Raw genomic sequence first — 22,995 nt, 5'->3', positions numbered from 1 at the left:
AGAGTTTTTCCCCCCAAGAGACCAGGGCGTTTCGATTCCATCTTCTGAGACTGCGTTCACCAGCCAGCCACGTGAGGAAGAAGGTCTGAGGTGGGTCGGTGTGTGTCACTGGCGAGAGACATGGGAAAAAAAAAAGCAAAGGAACGATAGAATGGTCAGGGATTGCGCAGCTCGGTACGCTAGCTCGGCAGGTCTGGCCAGAGGAGAGCTTTCTGATGATCTGATCGGGTGTCATCTGGTCTGATCATGACTTCCAGAGGAGCCCCAACTGGGCGATAGGTTTGGTGGGATGTCACACATGTTCGTTAGTGACATGCCCTGAGACGAGACAAGGTTCCAATTGGACGAAACCAAGGTGACATTTCGCTAGGTACATGTCACTAACTGATTGTTGGTCTGCTTGCTTCCCGGAGGGTCTGGGTTACTCAACTGTATGTGTACGATGTTGTGCACAGGCACATTGTGTAACATTTATCAATGATCCCTATGCAGCCTGCGGCATCTCGTATGAGATGGTGGAGGCAGTCACCGGTATTGATGCCCAATAGGCTCACCATGAGTTAAAAGAAGATGCCGCGACTTGTCTTGAGGTACCCTCTGTTGCGAGCATGTTTGCTTCTGATGATACCGACCCGGCCTAAGGTCCTATTGGCGGGGAAAACCACGTTCAGTCCATATCAGATCATTCGCAGCTCACTTGTCACACGTCAACCGTTTCTGGCATTGTACAGAACTGCCTGCTGCATGCACATTCCGTTCCGGACGCTTCAGAACCTCACCGTCCCCTGGGACACGTCCTGCCCGGCCGTGGTTGGCAGTCACTTGTAGATTGGACGAGGCCAATTATTCAACCAGGGCGGCGTGGCGTCTTGGGCCCTACTTTCCGGCTGTTCAAGTCATTCTGGATGGTGTCTTGAAACGCCTTCAAGTTCCGCGGTTTTGGAAGAGTATCTCAGACCTGTCGTCATCAAATTCCTTTTCGTGCACTTCGCTTCCGGTCTGTGTCCTCCCTTTGCAGGCCACTTTCCAGAACGTGCGATTTCCGAGCCTTTTGGCGTCTTCCTCCAGCAGGCGGCGCTGCAACCTTCTGAGTTGGATCATGGGAAGAAGGGGCCTAGGGGGAGAGGAAAGAGGCACGCGGTATCATGCAGGCTTTCGGATGTGTGATTCATGATTTCAATGGCGTACGGCGGCTAATGAGATGAGCTCTCCCTTGTGTGGGTTTGGGCCAGTGTACCGGCGAGACGGACGGTTTCTGTTTGCGGCTGAGGGTAGTGTAGGGAGGATGAGTCAACGACTAGAGGAATCCCATGGCAATTTCGACAGGACGATTTACTCCGGTGCAGTGGTCCCTTGTAGGACAAGCTTTATAACATTGGGTTTTCACAGCGAAGAAGATATGGTATGGACGACTAGCCTTCATATAAATAAACGCGAGGCTGGGGGTTGACTATTGTGTTGAACAAAGTCACTTATTGAAAACTGGTACACCATGTTCTTCGACTTCCGTTTGCTGGTGTAGAAAGACCTCTGAGGGCCGTATCCAGTTATGACAGTGTATGTACTTGATGCGATATGAGAAGTGTAGATGGTGTCCAACGAGCCATGGCCTCCTTCAACAGAATTGTGCTGCGAACTGGCGAAAGACGATGAAACTCGAAGAATGATTCGGTTTCTAGATTATGGAATGCTGTTTTCCGTAAAGATGCTGGAATATTATGAGGGTTGTGTAAGTGAAGCTAGCGAAATTCTTCTTGGGACCTTGTAGTGGAAATCATGGTTTGTCATTTCTTCCAATTCACATTCGATGGACTTGTAAACTTCTGACCCCCTCTCATTCTCACGCCTCTGGGAAGAGGTCCTACACAAAGGAAAGCAATGTAGTGCTCGAGCTGACCACAGTGCTTATGATGCCATGGTAGTTCACCAACAGATCGCTGTCGGCGTGGAGGTCCTGCTGCACCCAGATGGACTGAATCAGATCTCTCAACCCCTTCAGGCTTCTCGTGCGAGCACTTCTCTCGGTCCTGTTGATCAGGTTGATGATGGCTGCTCGTCGCTCGTCCGTGCGGGCCTCGCAGGAAAGAATAAACATGGGAAAGAAGTGTCTACAGGAATAAAAGCTGGTGATTCTGTCAAATTCCTCGTCTATCACGGAATCCAGGTTGGTGGACGGGTCCCATTTGCTTTGTGAAGCCCGTGCGAGGTAGACCCGCGTCGCCATTTGCCAGATTTTCGCACCGAGTTTAATTTCAGTGTCTTCCTCGACCACGTGTTGTAGGGACAGGCTTTCGGCTCTTCTCTCGAGTGCTTTGAGGCTGTTATGGTAGTCCTCGTCGTGGGTTCTGGGATCCCAAGGATCAAGCAATGTTTCGCACACATCAGACAGCAGGTTCAAAATCGTGTGTGTAGGACTCGGAGATGGTAGTGCCTGTAAGGATGTATTAGTGCAAAGTTACGAACCTGCCTGCAAGGGTTCTTCGTAAGCTTTACTAATTTGTATGTTGCTAAAGATGGCTGATGAAGTTGGGCTCCAGGGCTAGAATACTGTGAAGCTATAGCCCTTGGAGATAAGGAGTTATGGCGCCAATGATGTATGGTGAGTTGGGAAAGCGTGTTGTGGTAGTGGACCCAATCAAGAACGTGGCGGACATCGCTCTGGTGCGAATGATCTTTGAGGCCAGTCACCTGGATAACATTCATAGCTCCCCAGATGTACCACAGCCACTCGCCTGAGCTCTCTAGGGGCAATAAGATCTATATGAGAGTGTTTGAGCATGGCGTCTAACTTTTTTAGCTGGCATCACAGTTTGCTAGTAACCCACCTCAAAAGCACCAAGAAGCATGGATGCAGCTGCGTGCTGAGCAGCTTCGGCCGGGCTTAGTAGCCCTCCTCTCGTCGAAGCACGTAGGAACTGGAGTGCCGATACCTTCAGCTGCACTGTCTGCTGATGGGGCCCGTTGCGGTGAAGCGAGGAGAAAGCAAGCATTGCGGAGAACAGAGCAAGGCCAGGGCCGTATCACAGTCCCGGGTCATATGCATGAGTATATCTCGAATCTGGGAATTTGTGGCAGTGAAAGTGACCAACGAGAGGTAGGCGGTGTTTTGGACTGGTGTAGGTGTGTGATATAAGCTAATAATCATGCCATGGATCGCATGGGCATTTCGTTGGAAACTTACAATGCTGTATCAGGTCTGCATGGCTTGTATCTGACTGCAGCTGCACCTGCAGACTTGGAGCAGGCTGGACCAGGCGAGGGGACTGTATCGAGAGTAGCATGCTACGGTATAGTTCCATATCCCGCAAGGTTGTGTTGATGAAGAGGTCGGTCCCCCGGCGGGTGCACGAAACCGCCGGCGAGAAACTCCCTGTAATGGCACGTTTCTTGTCGCCGTGCTTGGGCCAGGACAGCCGTACTTCATACCCTTGGCATTGTCGCTGAGCCTGAGCACAGTTTTGGCAGTTGGGCAAGCCACCATCACACCGGACTCTTCGAGCTGAGGGATGGCGTGATTAGGCAAGATCTGTCTAGGTTCGTGCCAGGGGCCGAATTATCTACTGACCTGTACACGTCCAGCAGCCCTTTCGAGACTTCATTCTGCTCTTTGGGGGGGGTTGCGGCGGCGACAGACGTAATGGTCTTTATCGACATGCGGCGCCAACACGCGGCCGGGATCGCCGTGTCCTTTTAAGAGGATTGCAAAGGATCCAAGCTGCTTACAAGATCTACAAAATAGGCATGGCGCCGGGCCGCGTCCGTCCTAACCCCGACCCCAACTTCTGGCGGTGGTATATCCCCATGTGTCGTAGTCCCCGCCAGCCCGCCAACAACTACAGATATATGCCCTATCTTACCCGTCTTCAATCGGACCCACATGAAGCAACTTTTATCGAGGCATCGTAGGAGTCGTACCACCCCGCATCAGCCGCTAGCTCCTATTTGGCCCCTGGTCAGCCCGTCTACCACCCGCCTTCAGCAGACCCACCTGAAGCAACTTTTATCGAGCTTGTTTGCTTGTTACCTTCCAGAACACACCTCTTACCCCTTGTTGATCACTTTCAACGTGGTATCATGATGCGTTCAGGTGAATGCGAGGCAGCCAGTCGGTGCAAGAACTTGCTCATCTTGCATCGTACATCTGGCCGGCACCGACGGAGTGGCGCATTCACGATGGATTGGAAATCAAGAAACAGATAATCAGTTTGACTCCCTGAGTGGTGGTGGAGGTCCGTAGCGGTCACTCTTTAGTCAATATAAAGTGCCCTTCTCACACTACGATGTATGGAATCTAAACTCGCAACACAGTTCTCATCTCATACACTCTTCCTCGAAAAGCATCCAAGACACCCTTCTTCTTTGACTAGACCCTTCGATATGGCTACCTACCTAGTCACCCAGGCAACCGGCCAGCAAAGCCAATCGGTTATTGCGCATCTACTTGCAGCGGGAGCCAAAGTCCATGCAGTGGTACGCAACCCTCAGAAAGTTCCGCCGGCCTTGGAGAAACAGGGCGTCACGATCTTCAAAGGCGAAAGTACAAATTATGAAGAAGTCTACCAGGCAGCACGAGGGTGCAAGGGAGCTTTCCTGAACACTTTTCCCTGGCCGGGACTGGAAACCCAGCAGGCGAAGACAATTGTCGATGCTTGCGAGAAGGCAGGTGTTGAGAGCCTTGTCGTCTGCACTACCTTCACCGTCGGCAACAGGGCCATATGGGATGATGCTGCGACGGAGGAAGTTGGGTTGCGACCGTACTTCCTATCCAAGGCGGAGGTTGAGGAGATCGTCCGCGGTGCTAAATTCAAAGCCTATACTATCCTTCGGCCGTCCGTCCTCCACACCGACTTCATGCTGCCAGGTGTCTTTGGCAACTTCCCTGGGCTTCCGCAAGGAGAGCTGGACCATGCTTGCAATGATGGTGTCCGGCTGCCTTACTCAGACACATACGACGTAGGAAAGTACGCCGCAGCGGCCCTGCAGGATCCTGTCAAGTTCGGTGGCCAGGAGATTGATCTGCCAAACGAATACCTTACCATGGAAGAGGTGCGCGACGTCCTTGTCAAGGTCAGTGGCAGAGATGTGCAAGTGAGGCAACAGGCCCCTGAGGAAGTAGAGGAGACGAAGAAAACCGCTCCCGGTATGCTGTTTCAAATCTGGGCCAACGTGAAAGATTTCACCACTTTTGTCAAAACGGCCAAGGAGGCCCAAACAAAGTTCGGCATACCATTCACCCCGTTTGAAGAGGCAATGAAGAGGGACAAGGCTCGACTTTTGGAGTGTCTGCCTGCTTAACGGCTAGTTTCATATGTTTTTGTCCATCGTTGTTAAGTTGAAATTAGTTGAGGCTTGATCTTCCAATGATTCAATTGTCACATGCTCACAGAAACGTATTTTCCCTCGGAGTTAATAATGAGTGAAATTGCTTGAAAAGAAGTTGCTCGCTCTTGTCAAGAGTTCTGAGCGGCGAACGGTATCGTCACCAGTAAGATTGTCACAGCATGTGTGCTTGCTGCGCCGTGAAGGTGATAGAGCTTGCAAGCGCTGAAATCCCAATGATACACTTCGCAAATCAGCATCTTTTGCTAAAAGCTGTGCATAAAGCACAAATTCACGGGAAAAGAAGCACTGCAAATAACAAGAAAAGCCGCGTTCCCAACTTGGTTCCGAATAAGAACGAGGCGTGGGCATACTGAGCTCCACCAACGGGTACGATTTGATTGTATCCCAAATCGAATAAAATATATTCGCTTGATGGATTCCGTAGCTCACCGCGCCTCCGAAGCTTGCTGATTATCCCCGAGTTTTATATCTTCAATTCTGTTATGTAGGGCTTCAAAGGGTCATAGAGAAGTTAATGTCACTGTAACTGGGCTTGAAGTTCGATAGTGTTTTTAAAATCAGACAATAAAGGTCTAGATCAAAACTCGACACCAAATCTTTTAGAAATTATTTTACAAAAGAATACAAAATAAAGGGTTCGTTTCTAACGATTAGTGAGGTAGCATGCTCAGCCTAAGTTCTAAGCTGAATACAGGTAGTGAGAGTGAGGTTAGAGTTGCCCCGCCAATGACTAAGCAAAACAAGGGACCATCCCGGCCCTTTACGCGAGAAAACGCATCTCAGACGCGACCTCAATTCACCTGTCCGCATTTTCGAGTTGCCCCGGTAAATTGCCCAGCGAAAGCGATCCTTGCAGATCTGAGCAAATCGCGAATTGCCCAAATCCAACCGCACTTCAACACATAGAGATGCCTCATTCTGTGTCACCAGAAGCGACCTCACCACCTAACGAAATCGCGGTTCCCGACGACGCAATGGCCGACTCCCCTGTCCACCCCACCGCCAGCCAGGCGACTGACGGCGACGTCGCGATGGCCGAGGTTGATGCGCCGGTGTCTGCCACCGAGGAGAAGAAGGACGTCAAGCTGGAGGACCTGTTCTTGGACGGAGACTCGGACGATGAGTTCCCCAGCTCAAAACCACAAGACACGCCCGCGTCGAGTTCTTCAGGGCTCGCGACACCCCTTTCGCCGACGTGGGTTCGCTGACTTCGATTGGATGGCCGCTTGCTAACACAAGTTTCAGAGACATCGCCGACTTGAAAGCTTCAGATCCTGAGGTGATGCGCAGTTTCTACCAACGCCTGTTCCCGTGGAGATATCTCTTCCAGTGGTTGAATCATAGCCCCTCCCCGACGAATGACTTCGGCCACAGAGAATTCGCCTTTACGTTGCAGAACGACGCATACTTACGATACCAATCGTTTGCGACACACGATCTGTAAGCTGCCAGATCCCGCCACTTTATCACAGATAGAGACTGACCCCTCCAGCCTCCGGAAAGACGTCCTTCGCCTGATGCCCTCCCGTTTCGAAATCGGCCCCGTCTACAGCACTAACCCGCGCGACCGCAAAACCCTCCGCAACGCCAGCGCCTTCAAGCCCCTCGCCAAGGAGCTCTGCTTCGATATCGATCTGACGGACTACGACGAGATCAGAACGTGCTGCGACAAGGCCAATATCTGCATCAAGTGCTGGCAGTTCATCACCATGGCGATCAAGGTCGTCGATGTTGCGCTGCGGGATGACTTTGGCTTCAAGCACATCATGTGGGTGTACTCCGGTCGAAGAGGTGCTCACGCGTGGGTGTGCGACAAGAAGGCGCGGACGATGGGCGACCAAATGCGCCGGTCGATTGCAGGGTACTTGGAAGTCATCAAGGGCGGCGCGCAGAGCGGGAAGAAAGTGAACCTGTGGCGGCCGCTGCACCCTCATATTGCGTAAGTCACTTCCAGTCACGACCTGAGGTTTCAAGTTACTGATAGCCATCGCAGAAGGAGTCTTGAAACCCTCAAATCCCACTTCCAAGAAGACGTCCTCGAGGCGCAAGACCCCTGGGCCTCCAGCGAGCGCGCCGAGCGCCTTCTCCAGCTCCTCCCGGACAAGAACCTCAACGAGTCGCTACGCAAGAAATGGGACGCCGCGCCGGGGCGGTCGTCCGTCTCTAAGTGGGCCGATATTGACACCGTGGCCAAGAGCGGTGCGAGCAAGAACCTCGATGCCAAGGCGCTGCTCGAGGCCAAGCAGGACATTGTGCTCGAGTACACGTACCCCCGCCTTGATATTGAGGTCAGCAAGAAGCTCAACCATTTGCTCAAGTCGCCCTTTGTTGTCCACCCTGGTACAGGCAGGGTGTGCGTGCCGATCGACACCAAGAGTCTTGAGGACTTTGACCCGTTGGGCGTTCCGACGGTGCAGAGCCTGTTGGCGGAGATTGACGTGTGGAAGGGCGACGAGGATGTCGAGGGCGGGTCGCAGCAGAAGAGCGTGCAAGATTGGGAGAAGACGAGCCTGAAGCCATACGTGGAGCAATTCCGGTCCTTCGTCATTGGGTTGATGAAGGACGAAAGGGATGCCAAGGTCAAGAGAGAGAGGGAGGAGGATGCCATGGAGTTTTGAGACAACACCAATCGACACGACTTGCATGATGGGTATATCTGGTTAATGGGTCGGTGTTTTCTGTCGAATTTTTGAACAGCAAAGGGGGTATTCTATTATTTTTAATCGCCTGCCATGCCGGGCTATGAAGCACTCGCAGCCTCCTTTGCACTTTCTTGAGGCGCAGCTGATGACTCAGGTCCTGCCACGTTTTCCGTGATGGTCTGTCTCTCGTCCACGTCCTCGTCCTCCTCATCGTCGAACCTGCTATCCTCGATCTCGCCATCGGCCCCTTCTGCAGCGGGAGTTCCGCTGGCGCTGCCGGCACCGCCCTCCTCTTTCAGCTTCGCCTCCTTGCGTTTGGGAATCACGCTTAGGAATGCCTCAGCCCAGCTGCCCGTCTCGAGCCACTTGAGCATGATCTCGACTACGTGGTTTGTTGCGAGCACCCTCCGGCTTGACAGATTCATGTATTCCCCAATGGGTAGCTTCGCCGTCCTGATGCCCATCTCTCTCGCACGGCGATGACACAACCCTTTTTCACGGTTGCGGTCAACGAGACCACCAATGACGTAGCTCATGTTGGGCTCGAGACGGTCAAGAGTGTTGACCGAGTCGGAGGAGAGGTAAACAATATTCTTAAGCTCGTCAGCGGGTTCGGGTTCGGGATCTGGGCTGGGCGCCGCGTCGAGGACGTCCTTGAAGACCGCGAGCTTCTTGGCTGCGCCGTCCTCCTCGGTGGGCTTTAGCAGGTTAATGACCTGCCCACCGCGGGGTCCCTTCATCAGCTCATCCGCATCTTTGGACGCCTCGACAAAATCCCCCTCGATAAGCTTCACGCCCTTCCAGTGCACGTGCTGGCTTCCTAGCGTCGTCTCGAAGCGTTCCTTCAACTGGCCGCCGTACGAGCTGACGTACAGATGCGCACGGTATCTTGCGGCGCGGTTATCCGAGTAGGAGCGGGTGATCTGGCTCGCGAGCGAGACGAGCTCCTTCTCGAGCATGTACTTTTCAAAGTCGCAGTCAAGGATCAGGGTGACGGGAACCTGGGTCGAGGGCTGCTTGGGAGTCTTGCGCTTCGGGGGGATGACAACGGAGGCCGGGTCGATTCCCTTGGCCTCGGCCTCGGCGAGGGCCGCGGCGATCTCCTCGCGCCGGGCGGCCTGGCGGTCGTGGCGCTTTTCCTTGCGCTTGCGCTTGCGGTCCTCGCGGCCGTCCTCCCACGCCGCCTTGCGCTTCATCTTGCGGAGCTGGTTCTTGGAGAGTTTGGGTTCACCCTCGGCGGCAGCGGAGCCGGGGCCGGCGGTGGACGATTCGACATCGGCTTCTTCGCCGTCCTGTTCCTCGGAGGCTTCAGGGACATCCGTTTGGTTAACACCGCTACTACTTGTTCCTGTTGTCGTCGTCATAGGGTTCGGTGCTGGGGCTGGCGCTGGGGCTGCGCCGTCGCCATTGGTGGCCGTCGTCGGGACGGCGACCTCCTCTGGTTTTACGTCGGACATCTCGAGGTCCTTGGCTGGCTGATTGACGGGTTCCGACGTGGGGTTCTCCATCGGTGCGGTCGTGGTGCTGGATGTGCGTGCAGAGTTTGGAGAGGGAAGTGGGGGACTTTTGCGAAATTTCGGCGATGGTCTGCGATAGTTGTCTAGGTGCGGTTGCGTAGCGGGCGAGCTGCGGAAGCGCACTAAGCCTTTTGGGGCGTAATGCGGGGCAAGTGTAGGTGCAGTTAAGGCGCCGCGACAGAGGACTCGCGCTCTGAGTTGCAGTGGTCTGAGCAACATGAACACGGTTGCCCAGCCGTAGTTTGCAGATGAGTAATAGTCAGATTGTGCACTAGAAATTGTATCAGATCATAATTGGAGAAAAACGAAAGAGACCTTGCGAACTAGGCCTACAAAGGGGCATTACACGCCACTGGAGATGACTCTGAGGGGCGGATGAAAAAGAACCGCAAATTTGGGGATGAGCGAGTTGGCAAAGGAATGAATGTCTGTCTGCCTTGAGCTGGAAAAGCTCAGACCACACGATAAGAGCTTTGATGAGATCTGCCCAGCCATCGTTGAACACTGGTAAGACTTCTGGGTGGTCAAGAAGAAACCAGCTAATTTGGATTAGCGCCATCGCGTCGCGTCACCCCACTGAACGTCCATTTCCAGACGCGCCTCCCGGGAAACCACTTTAACCACCGCGCATTTTGGAGAAGCACAACGCGGAAGCGTGCTACATCTACTCGCCAATTACACCTACGCAACTTAACACAGTTGGTTCTGTTTTTTGTGTTGTAATCATTCGGTTGTTCTCGGTACCACACTCACAATGTCTTCAAGGCCCGAATTGAAGGTTTGTTTCCCAAGCAATAGCTTGTCCAACCAGTGGCTAAAATGTCCTAGGTCGACGATGAACACGGCTTCATCCGCTTCTTCAAGTCTCTCCCGGCCGTACACGAAGACACAGTCCGCATATTCGACCGAGGCGATTGGTACACATCACACGGTGAAGATGCCAACTTCATTGCCCGCACAGTACGATCTACACAACCTTATCGCCCCCTCCAGCCATCAACTGACCGTGACCTAGGTATACAAGACGACGTCTGTCGTGAGGACACTCGGCCGAGATGAAAAGACGGGTCTCCCCTCCGTGACAATGACTGTTACGGTCTTCCGACAATTCCTTCGAGAAGCACTGTTCAAGCTAGGCAAGAGGATAGAGATATGGGAGAGCACGGGCGGCCGCATGAATTGGAAGGTTGTTAAGCAGGCGTCTCCAGGCAACCTGCAGGATGTGGAGGAGGACTTGGGTGGCCAGATCGATGCCGCGCCGATGATCCTCGCCGTCAAGATCTCCACCAAGGCCTCCGAGGCCAGAAGCGTTGGCGTCTGTTTCGCGGACGCCAGCGTACGGGAGTTGGGCGTCAGCGAGTTCCTTGACAATGACCTGTTCTCCAACTTCGAGGCCCTGCTTATCCAGCTGGGTGTCAGGGAGTGTCTCGTTCAGACGGACAAGGCCGACAAGAACAAGGATCCGGACCTGGCGAAGCTGAAGCAGATCATCACCAACTGCGGCGTTGCCGTCTCGGAGCGGTCAGCTGGCGAGTTCGGCACCAAGGATATCGAGCAGGACCTTGCACGTCTTCTTAAGGATGAGCGGGCAACAACTCTCCTGCCCCAGACCGACCTCAAGTTAGCCATGGGCTCAGCCGCGGCGCTTATCAAGTATCTCGGCGTGCTCCACGACTCATCCAACTTCGGACAGTACCAATTGTACCAGCATGACCTCTCCCAGTTTATGAAGCTGGACGCGGCGGCGCTGAAGGCGCTAAACCTGATGCCTGGCGCCCGAGATGGCGCCAAGTCTATGAGCTTGTATGGTCTGCTCAACCACTGCAAGACTCCAGTCGGAAGCCGGTTGCTGTCGCAGTGGCTCAAACAGCCGCTCATGAACAAGGAGGAGATTGAGAAACGTCAGCAGCTCGTCGAGGCCTTTGTCAACGACACCGAGTTGAGACAGACGATGCAGGAGGAACACCTTCGCTCGGTGCCGGATCTCTACCGTCTCGCCAAGCGGTTCCAGAGGGGCAAGGCTAACCTCGAGGACGTCGTGCGTGCGTACCAAGTCATTATTCGGCTGCCTGGCTTCCTAGGAACTTTGGAAGGTGTCATGGACGAAGCATACAGGGACCCTCTTGACGAAGCCTACACAACCCCTCTCCGCGGACTCTCTGATAGTCTCGCAAAGCTCTCGGAGATGGTCGAGACCACTGTCGACCTGGACGCCCTTGACAACCATGAGTACATCATCAAACCCGAGTTCGATGACAGTCTGAGGATCATCAGGAAGAAGCTCGACAAGCTCAAGAGAGACATCGACCAAGAGTTTTCAGATGCAGCTCGCGATCTGAGGCAGGAGGTTGGCAAAAAGATCTTCCTTGAGAATCACAAGGTTCACGGGTACTGCATGAGACTCACGAGACAGGAAGCCGGCGCCATCCGGAACAAGTCGGGCTACCAAGAATGCTCAACACAAAAGAACGGAGTCTACTTCACGACTAAGACGATGCAGAGCCTCCGTCGCGAGTTCGACCAGCTCTCGCAGAACTACAACAGGACACAGAGCAGCCTGGTGAACGAGGTCGTCGGCGTGGCGGCGTCCTATTGCCCCGTCCTCGAGAGACTTGCGGGCGTCCTAGCTCATCTGGATGTTATTGTCTCCTTGGCCCACTGCTCCGTCCATGCGCCCTCCGAGTACGTGCGCCCCAAGATCCACAAGCGAGGTGAAGGTCAGACTATTCTCAAGGAGGCCCGCCACCCGTGTTTGGAGATGCAGGACGACGTTCAGTTCATCACGAACGACGTCGCCCTGACCCGGGACAAGTCTTCCTTCCTAATCATCACGGGCCCCAACATGGGCGGAAAGTCGACCTACATCCGCCAGATCGGCGTCATTGCCCTCATGGCGCAGATCGGCTGCTTCGTGCCTTGTACGGAGGCAGAGCTAACCATCTTCGACTCGATCCTCGCCCGTGTTGGCGCCAGCGACTCCCAGCTCAAGGGCGTGTCGACTTTCATGGCCGAGATGCTTGAGACGGCCAACATTCTTAAGTCGGCGACGGCCGAGTCGCTCATCATCATTGACGAGTTGGGCCGCGGTACCTCGACTTACGACGGCTTCGGTCTCGCGTGGGCCATCTCGGAGCATATCGTCAAGGAGATTGGCTGTTTCGCCATGTTTGCGACGCACTTCCACGAGTTGACAGCTCTGGCAGACGAGCACCCGCAGGTCCACAACCTGCATGTCACGGCGCACATTAGCGGTGGCGGCGGCGAGAACAGCAAGCGCGAGGTGACGCTGCTGTACAAGGTGGACGACGGTGTGTGCGACCAGAGTTTTGGTATCCATGTGGCGGAGCTGGTTCGGTTCCCGGATAAGGTGGTGCGGATGGCGAAGCGAAAGGCTGACGAGCTTGAGGATTTTACGTCCAAGCATGAGGACCTGGGGCTCAAGTACAGCAAGTCAGACATCGAAGAGGGCAGCGCGCTGCTCAAGGATGTGCTGCTGCGATGGAAGGGAGAGGTTGCCGCAGGGCAGATGAGCAAGCAGGAGATGGTCTCCAAGCTGAAGGGCTTGGTCATGGCGGACGAGAAATTGCTGGCGAACCCTTTCTTCCAGTCTGTCAAGACGTTGTGAGGACTTGTTTATGGGGTTGACAATGGTTGTCCTTGGTTTTGCGCATGGCGTTTTGGGGGTCGGGATTACGGGACTGTGAGTGTACAATAACAATGATCAAATGGCAGGCTTTTGTATCGAGATGGCTTTTATTCTAGGAGACTGAGCTACATGGGAACTTTGTAGAAGAAAAGCAACTGATATCAAACATAAGATCACATCGATGCTCGGTGACATTGGAAAAAGCCTAGACTTCAAGACGTCAGTATACATATGCATCGTGGTCCAAGTATGAATAGCAAGAAAGTTTTGAGTGAACAAATCAGACAATTGATAGAACGGTGTAATTTCGAATCATTAACATTCATAAACAGCCTCTGAAGCTGAGTATCATCATTGAAAGGGGTAGGAGTGATGTGTAAGAGGGAGAACTTGAACATACCGTGATCAATGAGGCAAGCCTCGCCCAACGGGACAGCATGAAGTGCGAACGGAAGGGTCATCATGGGTAATCAACTTGTCAACTGATATAGGAAGAACAGTTACTGGGTTGTACGTTAGCAATCTCCTCAAAGCCCGGCGATTTGTTGTAGAAAATGAGCGATGAATTGCAAGGGATCAGATAATTGATAGAACGGTGATGTTTCGAATCATGTTTGATGGAAATCATAAACAGCCTCTGAAGCTGAGTCTCATCATGTCGTGCTGGTTTGGGTGTTCTTTGGATGGAGTCTAGACTTACCATTCGTGAGAACCAGACGGATTTGGCCAAGTTAGCCGTTGGGGCACGTGAAGCTGGAAAACCAAGTCAGTCATCAATGAATGGTCATAGTTTTGCCCGAGAAAACGCAGTTTAAAAGGTGTTGGATCAGAAATAAAGATAGAACGGTGTAAGTTTGAATCATGTTTTGTTCATAAACAGCCTCTGAAGCTGAGTCTCATCATCGAATGGGGGGGGGGGTTGCGTGGTTGAGGCTGGGCTGAGTACTTACCAAAGGTCTACGCCAGAAGTACGCAGAAAGGGCAGAGAGTTTCAAGCTGGCTCACGATTCGCCGCAATTTTAAACTGTCCTAAAACTAATGGATAACCGTCAGCCGCTGCCTATGCTCGGTGTCCAAAATTTGAGAGATTATGATCGAGATCAGAAAATGATAGAACGGTGATGGGTCGAATCATAAAATAATTCATAAACAGCCTCTGAAGCTAGTGATTCATCATCTCGAGGGGGCAGTAAGGATATGAGGTCGAACGTACCATTTCATCAAGGTGAAGTGAAGTATCGCGTATTCCATCCCAAGAGGCAATGACGCCAATCCTCGGGTATACGACCAATCGAACCGCACTGGCTAGGCCGCACCTGCCTCATCAACACGGTGAGTGACCTTTTTTATACAGATCTAGCGTCGAATCTGCCAACCAAGCCCAATGAAGGGCCCTTTGGCCCAGAGGTATAACGCCCTGGATCGTTAGTGTGAACTTGGTGATGAAATCCAAAGAAGTTTGCTGATGGAGGATTTCGTAGGGTGCGGGTTCAATCCCGCACCTGAGCTTTTGTTTTTGGGCTTTCGTAACATTTTTACATCCTTTCTGGCCAGCATTGTCATTTCCTAGAAGTCTACGTCAGTTTATCTGAAGACGTACGGAGATTACGACACGGATGAAGAATGTAGTGCATAGTCAGACAAATGATAGAACGGTAAAGGTCTAATCATGGAGATCATAAACAGCCTCTGAAGCTAGTGTATCATCATACAGGAGAAGGGGAAAAAACGGGAGTGGATGGACAACTCACTCTGACGATATACGCATTGACTAAGCCTTGACACGCGGCAGCCACAGTGATCTGGAACAGATGTCAGCACCCATATCAAGCAGGAGAACGCAAAGAATTGAGGTAGTGAATGGGATATCAGACAGAAAGATAGAACGGTGATGTGTTGAATCATGTAGATCATAAACAGCCTCTGAAGCTAGTATATCATCATGGAAAGGAAGGGAACTGGGACACGTAGAAATACTTACTCCTTGTCGAGATCGGTTGCATTAGCTAGAACGAGGTTTGATTTACCGACTACCCTGAGTCCGACGTTAGTGTGTGCTACGAACAGCAAGACGCAAGCAAGACGGAGTTGTTAAAGCAAAGTCAGACAAAAGATAGAACGGTAAATGTTGAATCATGAAGATCATAAACAGCCTCTGAAGCTATTATATCATCATTCGAAAATGGCAAAAAATCAACTGCATGCAAAAGAACGTACCGTTGTTGTGACGCAGTAGGCGGGTGCGTCGATAGAGACAGGCACACATCACGCGGAAGCTCGGAGAGCATGGGAACAAATAGTACAATTCTCCATTTCCTCTAGCCGATGAGACTCCTCTCCTCTGCCCACGTGTTCCGTAGGCTGTGTATGTACAAGCAACGGGAAATAAAAGAGCATGCCTCGCTAGGCCGAATGGTGGATGGGGTAAGGTGGTAGTGGTGGTGTTTTTCGTTTGGAAAGGGGTTCTTCCTTTACTCGACAGTCGCCTTGACGGGGTTGATCTCAACTCCGTACTTCTCCTTGAGCCGCTCGCGTCTCCGCTCCTCGTAGCCCGGTGGCCGGATGCCTGTAAAAACGTCAGCCTCGCGTGGGATAATGGCCCCCGATCATCCCAGAGAGAATGATACATACCACGGCCCTCGCCAATCTCTGCAATTGTCTCCTCAATCGGGCGTCTCTTGGCCTGACGCTGGGCAATCTTGTTGTCAAACTCGGCCTCGTCCAGCCTGCCTTCCGTCCATCCTCTCAGACGACCGCCAGTGACCTGGAAGATTCCCTGCCATGCGCCGAAGGCGGCGCCCAGACCGAGCACAACAGGCATTTTCCTGGCTATTCAAGTCGCAACCCGTAAGCATCCTATCTCGCAAAACTTCAGCATCAGGGAGGGGGTGCCCATACTCGTCATTCCCAGGATGGAACCGGCAACAAAACCGGCAGTCGCAGTGTTCCACGCATCGTCCTTTTGTCTGAGGTTGGCCATTGCGGATTGGGTAAAGCCGTACGCGCCGCCACCAATCGCTGTGGAAGTGCGTCAGTATGAAGTGGTCTCCAATCGAAGTTGGCAACAGGACTGAGGCGACGTACCCATGACGGCGATGATGCCGCCGCTGCGGGTGAAAACGGACATGGCGCCAACGTTCTGCTTCTGGAGGGCATTGTGGACAGCGGCCATGAAGAAACCGGCACCACCAAGGGCCGCGGAGGCCGTGATGCTGGCCTTGATGGCGTCCTTGGGGTGGTACGTGTCGTCGTCGCCGGCCATGGTTGCGGGGGTGGTTCGGAGTCGCGGGCCAGACACTCAATTGGAAAAGAAGTTGATGTGGGATCTGGCGGAAGTTTGAGGTCGGGTTGAAGCTCCACGAATGGGTGCTCCACCTCCGAGCTGGTCACGTGGCTTGCACCGGTGTGGAGCCAATCAGGTGGCATGCAAAGGTCAACCGTTCAACGTCAGCTGTCGACGGCCAAAGCTGACTCGGGAGGTTCTTAAGCATGAAGCCATTTCAGGCCTATGGCAACATTTGAATCTTGTGATTAGAAGAGAATTATGTCTCCGCGAAGAGGCTACGTAATGCCGTTGCGTTTGGGTCATTGGATATCGTTTGGTCTTCACTTAGAGATGGAATTGGACGTTACCATTGGCTGCCTAGTATGACTAAGCTTCAGCTGGTCGCGGGCTCTTGGACCAGTACGGTCACGCACCAAGTCACCTGACGCTTGTTAGTCCGCTCGACAACAGCCAGAAGCCGTGGAAGCCACATCCCTGTGTTCCATGTGATTCTAGCTATGAGCGGACCGTACGCCGCACCTTACCGCGCAGCCCGTTTGCCCCATTCCGAGCTGCGGGCGATCTGAAGCAACTCGGCACGGCGGACATTGACGGTCGGTTGCGCTTTCCACGCTTTCCAGATTACCTCATGCATACCGACGCCTCCCGCCACTGCGTACTGTCCGCTTCACCGAGGAAGCTTTGTAGCACCTGAGGTATGTGTCCAATTGCCTAGCTACCTTACTGTACGTGCCTGTTAGTGCAAGGCTACCAGCTGCGTCAGCCTGTCCACGTTTCTACCCCCGCCACACGACACCCTACCCACCACCGAGCTCCATAGATCGTGCCCGCCATTCCCTGTCCTTGATGCATTAAAGCTGGCGTAATTGTTTCCAGTTTCTCGCCTTAGGACAGCTATCTTACTTTTTGCCTTCCTCTAGGGTTTTCGTTCGGTCTGCATCTAGATACCCTCCGAGCTTTCCAGCTTGCATTCCTCTCGACGTTATTACCGCCGCCTTTTGCAGTTTGCATCTACACGCACGATTCGGACGGAGACTCCGTTTGATCTCGGTCCAGCCTCCACGACGCCAAACCTCTACAGCTCCGAGACAAGACAACGTTCAACTTGTTGGTAATATCCCTCCTCCTATAGCCTTTCATCTTGGTCCTAAGCTAAACCGTCTTTCTCAGTGTCGCGCACTTAGTGATCCCTCCTCCGCGAGCCTTTCCGAGCGATCTTCAATACAGAGTACCGATTGACACCTATCTCGACGCGAAACCGAACTTCACTGCTTCCCGACGTCGTCTAGGCTAAAGAGTTCGCCTTCGTTCTAGTTCGACAGTTACGGTGTATCTCCGTGGCGCATACGAAGCTCGTACATACATCGGATTATAACCGCTCGTCACAGCACTTACGTCGTGCCCGTCCGCCTTGACGCATGTCACCTTAGTCTGACGTGCACAAGGCTTTGCGAGGCAAGCTTCTTGACAGGTGATCTTGTCTCTAGGATATTATCCTTGGCATGCTGCTGACCCTAATGCCAAGGTTACTTCGCCCGACGAGCCACGAAGCCAACCTCTACGTCGAGCCTGTCGCATCACTATGGCCATCTCAGACCAGTACTCAATCATGTCACCAAGCGACTCACCAACTACTCAACACTGGGAAGGAAGGCCTGCGCCCGTCAAGGAAAACATGCGGGGAAAGACCGGTATGCCAATTCAGGCTCACCCCTCTATTTTGTGAACCTTGTGACCATGGGGAACGCCTTGGTCTTGGCGTAGAAACAGTCGCGGCTGACAGATGTTGACTGCTAAACAGGTCGTCTAGCACCAAGATGGGTACAGGACTTACTCAATTCTGATCTTGATTCCGGCTCGTTCGCAAGGATCGAGTGGGATCGCGAAGCACGCTGCAGCAACACTGGCGTCCCCATCGTCTTGTCCTTGTGGGCAACCAGAGCACAGCAGAAGGTCGCAATCCTGGCGTTCTCTCGTGCGTCTGCTGCAACTGCGACTTCCATTTTATCCTTAGGACATCTTGGGATCCGGATCAAATGGTTTGTCTCTGTCGTCCTCAAAGTCTTCACTTTCCCCGAAGGAAACAGATTTTTACCTCCATCATCTGGTCAACGTCAAAGAACCGATCCGGCCCGCTACGTCCGTATCGGATTATCATCCTATGATCAGAGAGGCACTACTTGCGGTCGAACATTTTGCCTGCTCTGCACCCCGCTGCACGTTCCAAGTATCTGTTGAGATCTCACGACCTCGACTGAAGCGTGAATGGGTGCGTCTACTTCTCGATAAGCAGCGCATTCTCGACAACCTGGCCCGAGCCAGAAAGCTCTCGCCGGAGCGTTTTGCGGACGCCAGGGACGATTGGTCCACCAGCGCCCCGTCCACCTTGAACACGTACCTCAGAGATTTGCTGGATAAGCCTAACCCACGCAACATTTCCCGACGTAACAAGCGTTTTCAGGTTGTGTTCGGCGATGAATGCTACGCCATCTTCAGAGCGATTCAGTTTACGGAGGAGAATCTCGATAAGGACGGCGTCTTCGAACCGTACTTCATTCCTCCGATGCTGGAGCCTGGCACCCCGGGCATACCGACAAAGCTTAGCACGCTGCGCGCCTTCATCGAGGATCTCCAAGCTGAGGCGGAGAGTCTCATCATCCGAAGTGGGAAGCCTGGCGAGAATCGGCCTTATGTCGGCAACAGACTGTTCAAAGAGCTGCAGTGCTTCGAGTATCCGCAGAACAATGTTCCACAATCAGCGATTGAGGCGCATCGAGTTCTTGGCGTTCTCCCCGATTTCGACAAGGCCCTGGTCTTCTTCGCCTACAACCGACAGTCAGCCCTTTGCGAGAAGCGTCGTCAAACCTACGTTGAAGCACTTCGCGAAATTGCACTTCTTACTGCGGATGAAGACTTTCAGACCCGTGCGATACAAGAGCTTACCATCGTGGAGGGAATGGACCCTTCGAGCACACATGGCGCTGGGGACGAGTTGGAAACCCAAGCCTATTCCTTCTTCAGTCTTAAGTACACTGCCAGCGACGATAACGTCATCTCAGCTTACAACACCAAGCTTGAGCACTCTCCTGCTCAAGCGGATTTTGCACGAGAGATGCTTCAGATCATTGGGCGCCATAGGGGCAGTGACAGAATCCTCACGCATGCGAACGGTCCTATGGACGTCGCCTCAGCTTATCGCATTCTTGAAGCGGACCCACAGTGGCCTGACAATACCATCGTCATGCTGTGTAGTGTTAAGGTACGTTTCGAAGTTGATATCGAGACGGTGATGTTTCGCTGACCTAGGTACTTCTTCCGTTGTAGCTTAATAAGGACCCGAAAAGCAAAGCCACCGCGGAAGTCGCTATCAAAGCTATGGAAGCGATCGCCTCCGATAGGAACAGCGACGAAATACGCCAAGCAGTCAAAGCCCTTGAACAAGAGTCGGGCCGCCCGTCTCAGCAAGAGAAAATCGAATCATTGCCCTTAACTAACACGAGCAATCTCCCCGTCGGTCTGGAAAATATCGGTAACACCTGTTACTTGAATAGCATTCTTCAATACCTGAACACTGTCGTTCCCATCAAAGACTTGCTTGCTCACTACCCTATGCATGAGCTTGGCCTGGATGACTCGGATATTCAGCGTCGACTCATTGGCGGAAACAAGCTAAAAATCGACCGCGCTGAGGCAGTTGTTGCTCGTGTTTGTAAGTGTTTGGCAATCATTTGACGCCGTTTTAATGCTGATTCTTTTCAGTCGTTGAAGAGCTTGAGCGACTTTTGAACGACCTCGGCGGCTCGCAGGCGCCCGCTATCCGTCCCTCTCAACGTCTCGCCAATGCTGTCCTGCTACCTACCTCGAATCTCACTGAAGAGCCCATCCCACAACAAAAGACCAAGGATGCTGCGGAGCTGAGGACACTAGAGGTTATGGGCGCTCAATTCCCTGCCCCTCCGCCTTTACCTGCGAGGCCTCCCCCGGGGCCTCCTGCGCAAAAGACGGAGCAAATAGAGGATGTTGACATGGTCAATGTCACCGTTGATCCGGTCTCGGAATCCGCTAGCAGCGTAAGCTCACAGACCCTGGTCAATATGTCTGACGTTGACCATGAAAAGAGGGAGTACGTGCCCGAGGACAAGACGGACATCAGAATTGTCTCCCAGCCGGTTGAGGCATCAGCGTCAGAACCAGTCACCGACAGCGATGTCAAAATGACCGGAGTTGAGACCCCATCGCTCAACGTCGAGCAACGGGTACTCAAGGCCTTGGAGACCCAGACCAGGACTTCAGGCACGGAACAACAGGACGTCGAGGAGGTGATGGGCAGCATCATAAACCGTCTTCAGGCGGCAATCAGACCCACAAGGACAGATGCCGCGGACGGAATCCAGTGGGAGCCGATCATGGAGACGTTCTACGTCGAGTTGACAAACCATACAAAATTTCCCAACCAGGACAAGTACAAATTGGACTCGACGCTGGAGCGTGCAATTACAGCATACCCTGCCGAAGCTGGTCCGACTAACATTCATGACGGCTTGAGTCGCAACTTCGACCTACAGAGAGTCGTTGCCGGTAAGGAGGACATCATGCGCTTTACATCGATCAAGAGGCTTCCTCCTATTCTTCATGTTCTCATTCAAAGGACCCAGAACAACGGCAATAAGAACATGAATCCTGTTGAGGTCTTTGAGACATTATATCTCGATAGATACATGGATACTCCAGATGATCCACAGTTCTTTAAGCTGAGGCAGAAAGGATGGGCTCTCCAACAGCGCTTGGAACAGCTTAACAACATACCCAAAACCGCAGCTGATGATGCAGAGATTATCGACAGTTTCGTCAACGACTTCGTCCATGTCAATAAGGCGGAGATCCCGGAGCCCGACTCGCTACTTGGAGGCCTGCCAACTTCTTCTCTTGACTTTGCTGGGGAGGATTCGTCATTCCCAACTTACAACCCGTCTGATATGTCATTCAACAAGAGTGATCCGCCCGACACGGCGGGTTTTACTGCAGAGGGACGCCAGCAGATCAACAACATGCGCGTTGAAGAGGTAAAGACATACAAAGCTGAGCTTGATCAACTTTTCTCTCACCACAGGAAGCATGCATATCGTCTGCATGCAGTAATTTGCCACAGCGGTCAGCTGAGGGCAGGTCACTATTGGGTGTGGATTCACGACTTCGAAGCCGGTGTATGGCGCAAGTACAACGACAGGACCGTGACAGAAACTCCGGATACCGACGAGGTGCTAAAGACACTCAATAGCAACGGCGACCCATACTACCTCTGCTACGTTAAGGAGGGAAGGGAACACGAGCTAGTCAAGGTGCCCAAGCGCAGCTTGCCGCACTCATCGACCCCAGGTCAAGGGAATTCAACTGGGGACGCTATCAAAGGTGGAGCTGAGGATGCAGACGGGGATATCGACCTGATTGACATGGGTGGCCCGACCGCGGATACGCAATCAGCCTCAAAAACCTCGCCGGCAACAGACGGGCCATCGACTGACACCGTGGAGCGTAACCAGACATAGAAAGATGGTGGCACGACGGATGACTCGCTTAGGGGCCGCACTCTGAAGAGGCGAGGAATAGGTAAGCGAGAACTCAACCTTAGTTGCTATCGGCCTGGCGCTGACACTCACTAGTTCTTGATAACTCTCCATATCTACGCCGCTCGCCGCGGAAGAAAGGATCAGTTCGCTTCATAATCGACTGATGAACCGAGCCACGCAAATGAGGCGCGCGAGGGGCCATGGCAGCCTTACAGGTTAGCCACACGGCAACATATCCAAAGCGTCGCAGTGACAAAGACTGCATTTTACGGCTCAGTTCACTTTTGGGAATTTCTCCCGGATTGGTCGTCGACCGTTGCCGGTAGTGACACACACCTTTATTGTGCGAACCGACACCATCACCCTGTACTCAAGTTGCATAGACTCGGAGCTTATGCGAAAGAATTATATGACAGGCGCCGTCTGTGTTACGCAACTCATGATTAAGGACCCAAAACGACTTGCGTTATCTTTTCATACTGAGCATAAGCGGTGAAAGATTTGGGTTGCTTATTATCAGCATGATTACTTCTACAGCATGATAAGGACCCCCAAATACCCCAGTTTACGATATGAATAGATATGAATTGAACGTTACTTTTTTACTATGTATCTGTCTCTTTTAATTTTGCAGTTTCTTTTCATTCTTCCAAGATTCTGTTTTTTGCCTTGATCTATCGGGAACACTTTCCATGTTGGTTAAACTGCTGGTTTGCGGTAATAATTTCGAACATCGCGAGGTTGCCGGTGTGGAGATGTCTTGGTCGCCGATCCAACCAGGTCGCCGACAACCGCCCCGCCCCTTTGGCTCAGTGGTAGAGCGTCGCACTCGTACTCTCGTCATGCGAAGGTCCACGGTTCAATCCCGTGAGGGGGCATTTACTTTTGCTCCAGCGGTCAACTGATGGAATACTTGTTCCGACAAGGTACCGGGGAGACGTTGGGCTTGGGTTTCCATGGTGTCTTGTATGAGGGGACTGCAGAACTGTCATTC

General features: G+C 52.8%; 8 protein-coding genes and 1 non-coding gene across 9 annotated transcripts; 5 read left to right on the top strand and 4 right to left on the bottom strand.

Moving 5' to 3' along the window:
• Positions 1-1,861: 1,861 nt before the first annotated feature.
• ColSpa_03517 (uncharacterized protein) lies at positions 1,862-2,095 on the bottom strand (the record flags this gene model as incomplete). Its single annotated transcript, XM_049269729.1, has 1 exon — positions 1,862-2,095. One exon carries the CDS (start codon positions 2,093-2,095, stop codon positions 1,862-1,864), a length of 234 nt encoding a protein of 77 aa, XP_049125686.1.
• A 2,282-nt stretch (positions 2,096-4,377) lies between these two features.
• On the top strand, positions 4,378-5,295 carry ColSpa_03516 (NmrA-like family domain-containing protein; the record flags this gene model as incomplete). The annotated part of the gene is made up of 1 exon (XM_049269728.1): positions 4,378-5,295. The coding sequence occupies one exon, from the start codon at positions 4,378-4,380 to the stop codon at positions 5,293-5,295; it is 918 nt and encodes a 305-aa protein (XP_049125685.1).
• A 1,022-nt stretch (positions 5,296-6,317) lies between these two features.
• ColSpa_03515 (DNA primase small subunit) lies at positions 6,318-7,961 on the top strand (the record flags this gene model as incomplete). Its single annotated transcript, XM_049269727.1, has 4 exons — positions 6,318-6,538; positions 6,589-6,783; positions 6,836-7,282; positions 7,337-7,961. 4 exons carry the CDS (start codon positions 6,318-6,320, stop codon positions 7,959-7,961), a joined length of 1,488 nt encoding a protein of 495 aa, XP_049125684.1.
• A 122-nt stretch (positions 7,962-8,083) lies between these two features.
• On the bottom strand, positions 8,084-9,493 carry ColSpa_03514 (tRNA (uracil-O(2)-)-methyltransferase; the record flags this gene model as incomplete). Its single annotated transcript, XM_049269726.1, has 1 exon — positions 8,084-9,493. One exon carries the CDS (start codon positions 9,491-9,493, stop codon positions 8,084-8,086), a length of 1,410 nt encoding a protein of 469 aa, XP_049125683.1.
• Positions 9,494-10,256: 763 nt separating this feature from the next.
• On the top strand, positions 10,257-13,127 carry ColSpa_03513 (DNA mismatch repair protein msh-2; the record flags this gene model as incomplete). The annotated part of the gene is made up of 3 exons (XM_049269725.1): positions 10,257-10,280; positions 10,331-10,462; positions 10,518-13,127. The coding sequence occupies 3 exons, from the start codon at positions 10,257-10,259 to the stop codon at positions 13,125-13,127; spliced, it is 2,766 nt and encodes a 921-aa protein (XP_049125682.1).
• A 2,492-nt stretch (positions 13,128-15,619) lies between these two features.
• Positions 15,620-15,969, bottom strand: ColSpa_03512 (NADH-ubiquinone oxidoreductase 21. subunit; the record flags this gene model as incomplete). Its single annotated transcript, XM_049269724.1, has 2 exons — positions 15,620-15,714; positions 15,780-15,969. The coding sequence occupies 2 exons, from the start codon at positions 15,967-15,969 to the stop codon at positions 15,620-15,622; spliced, it is 285 nt and encodes a 94-aa protein (XP_049125681.1).
• A 12-nt stretch (positions 15,970-15,981) lies between these two features.
• Positions 15,982-16,410, bottom strand: ColSpa_03511 (NADH-ubiquinone oxidoreductase 21. subunit; the record flags this gene model as incomplete). Its single annotated transcript, XM_049269723.1, has 2 exons — positions 15,982-16,166; positions 16,233-16,410. The coding sequence occupies 2 exons, from the start codon at positions 16,408-16,410 to the stop codon at positions 15,982-15,984; spliced, it is 363 nt and encodes a 120-aa protein (XP_049125680.1).
• A 1,606-nt stretch (positions 16,411-18,016) lies between these two features.
• On the top strand, positions 18,017-21,980 carry ColSpa_03510 (ubiquitin carboxyl-terminal hydrolase 2; the record flags this gene model as incomplete). Its single annotated transcript, XM_049269722.1, is given in 6 exon segments — positions 18,017-18,125; positions 18,236-18,409; positions 18,522-19,693; positions 19,759-20,143; positions 20,194-20,504; positions 20,517-21,980. The coding sequence occupies 6 exon segments, from the start codon at positions 18,017-18,019 to the stop codon at positions 21,978-21,980; spliced, it is 3,615 nt and encodes a 1,204-aa protein (XP_049125679.1).
• An 819-nt stretch (positions 21,981-22,799) lies between these two features.
• On the top strand, positions 22,800-22,879 carry ColSpa_tRNA_105. Its single transcript is given in 2 exon segments — positions 22,800-22,835; positions 22,844-22,879. It is a non-coding gene; the product is annotated as a tRNA-Thr (tRNA).
• Positions 22,880-22,995: the final 116 nt, after the last annotated feature.

Source organism: Colletotrichum spaethianum (assembly GCF_022836535.1).
Source record: "Colletotrichum spaethianum MAFF 239500 DNA, contig07, whole genome shotgun sequence".
Lineage (NCBI taxonomy): Eukaryota > Fungi > Ascomycota > Sordariomycetes > Glomerellales > Glomerellaceae > Colletotrichum > Colletotrichum spaethianum.
Note: the sequence above shows the minus strand (reverse complement) of the source record. Positions and strands in the feature narration are given on the sequence as shown.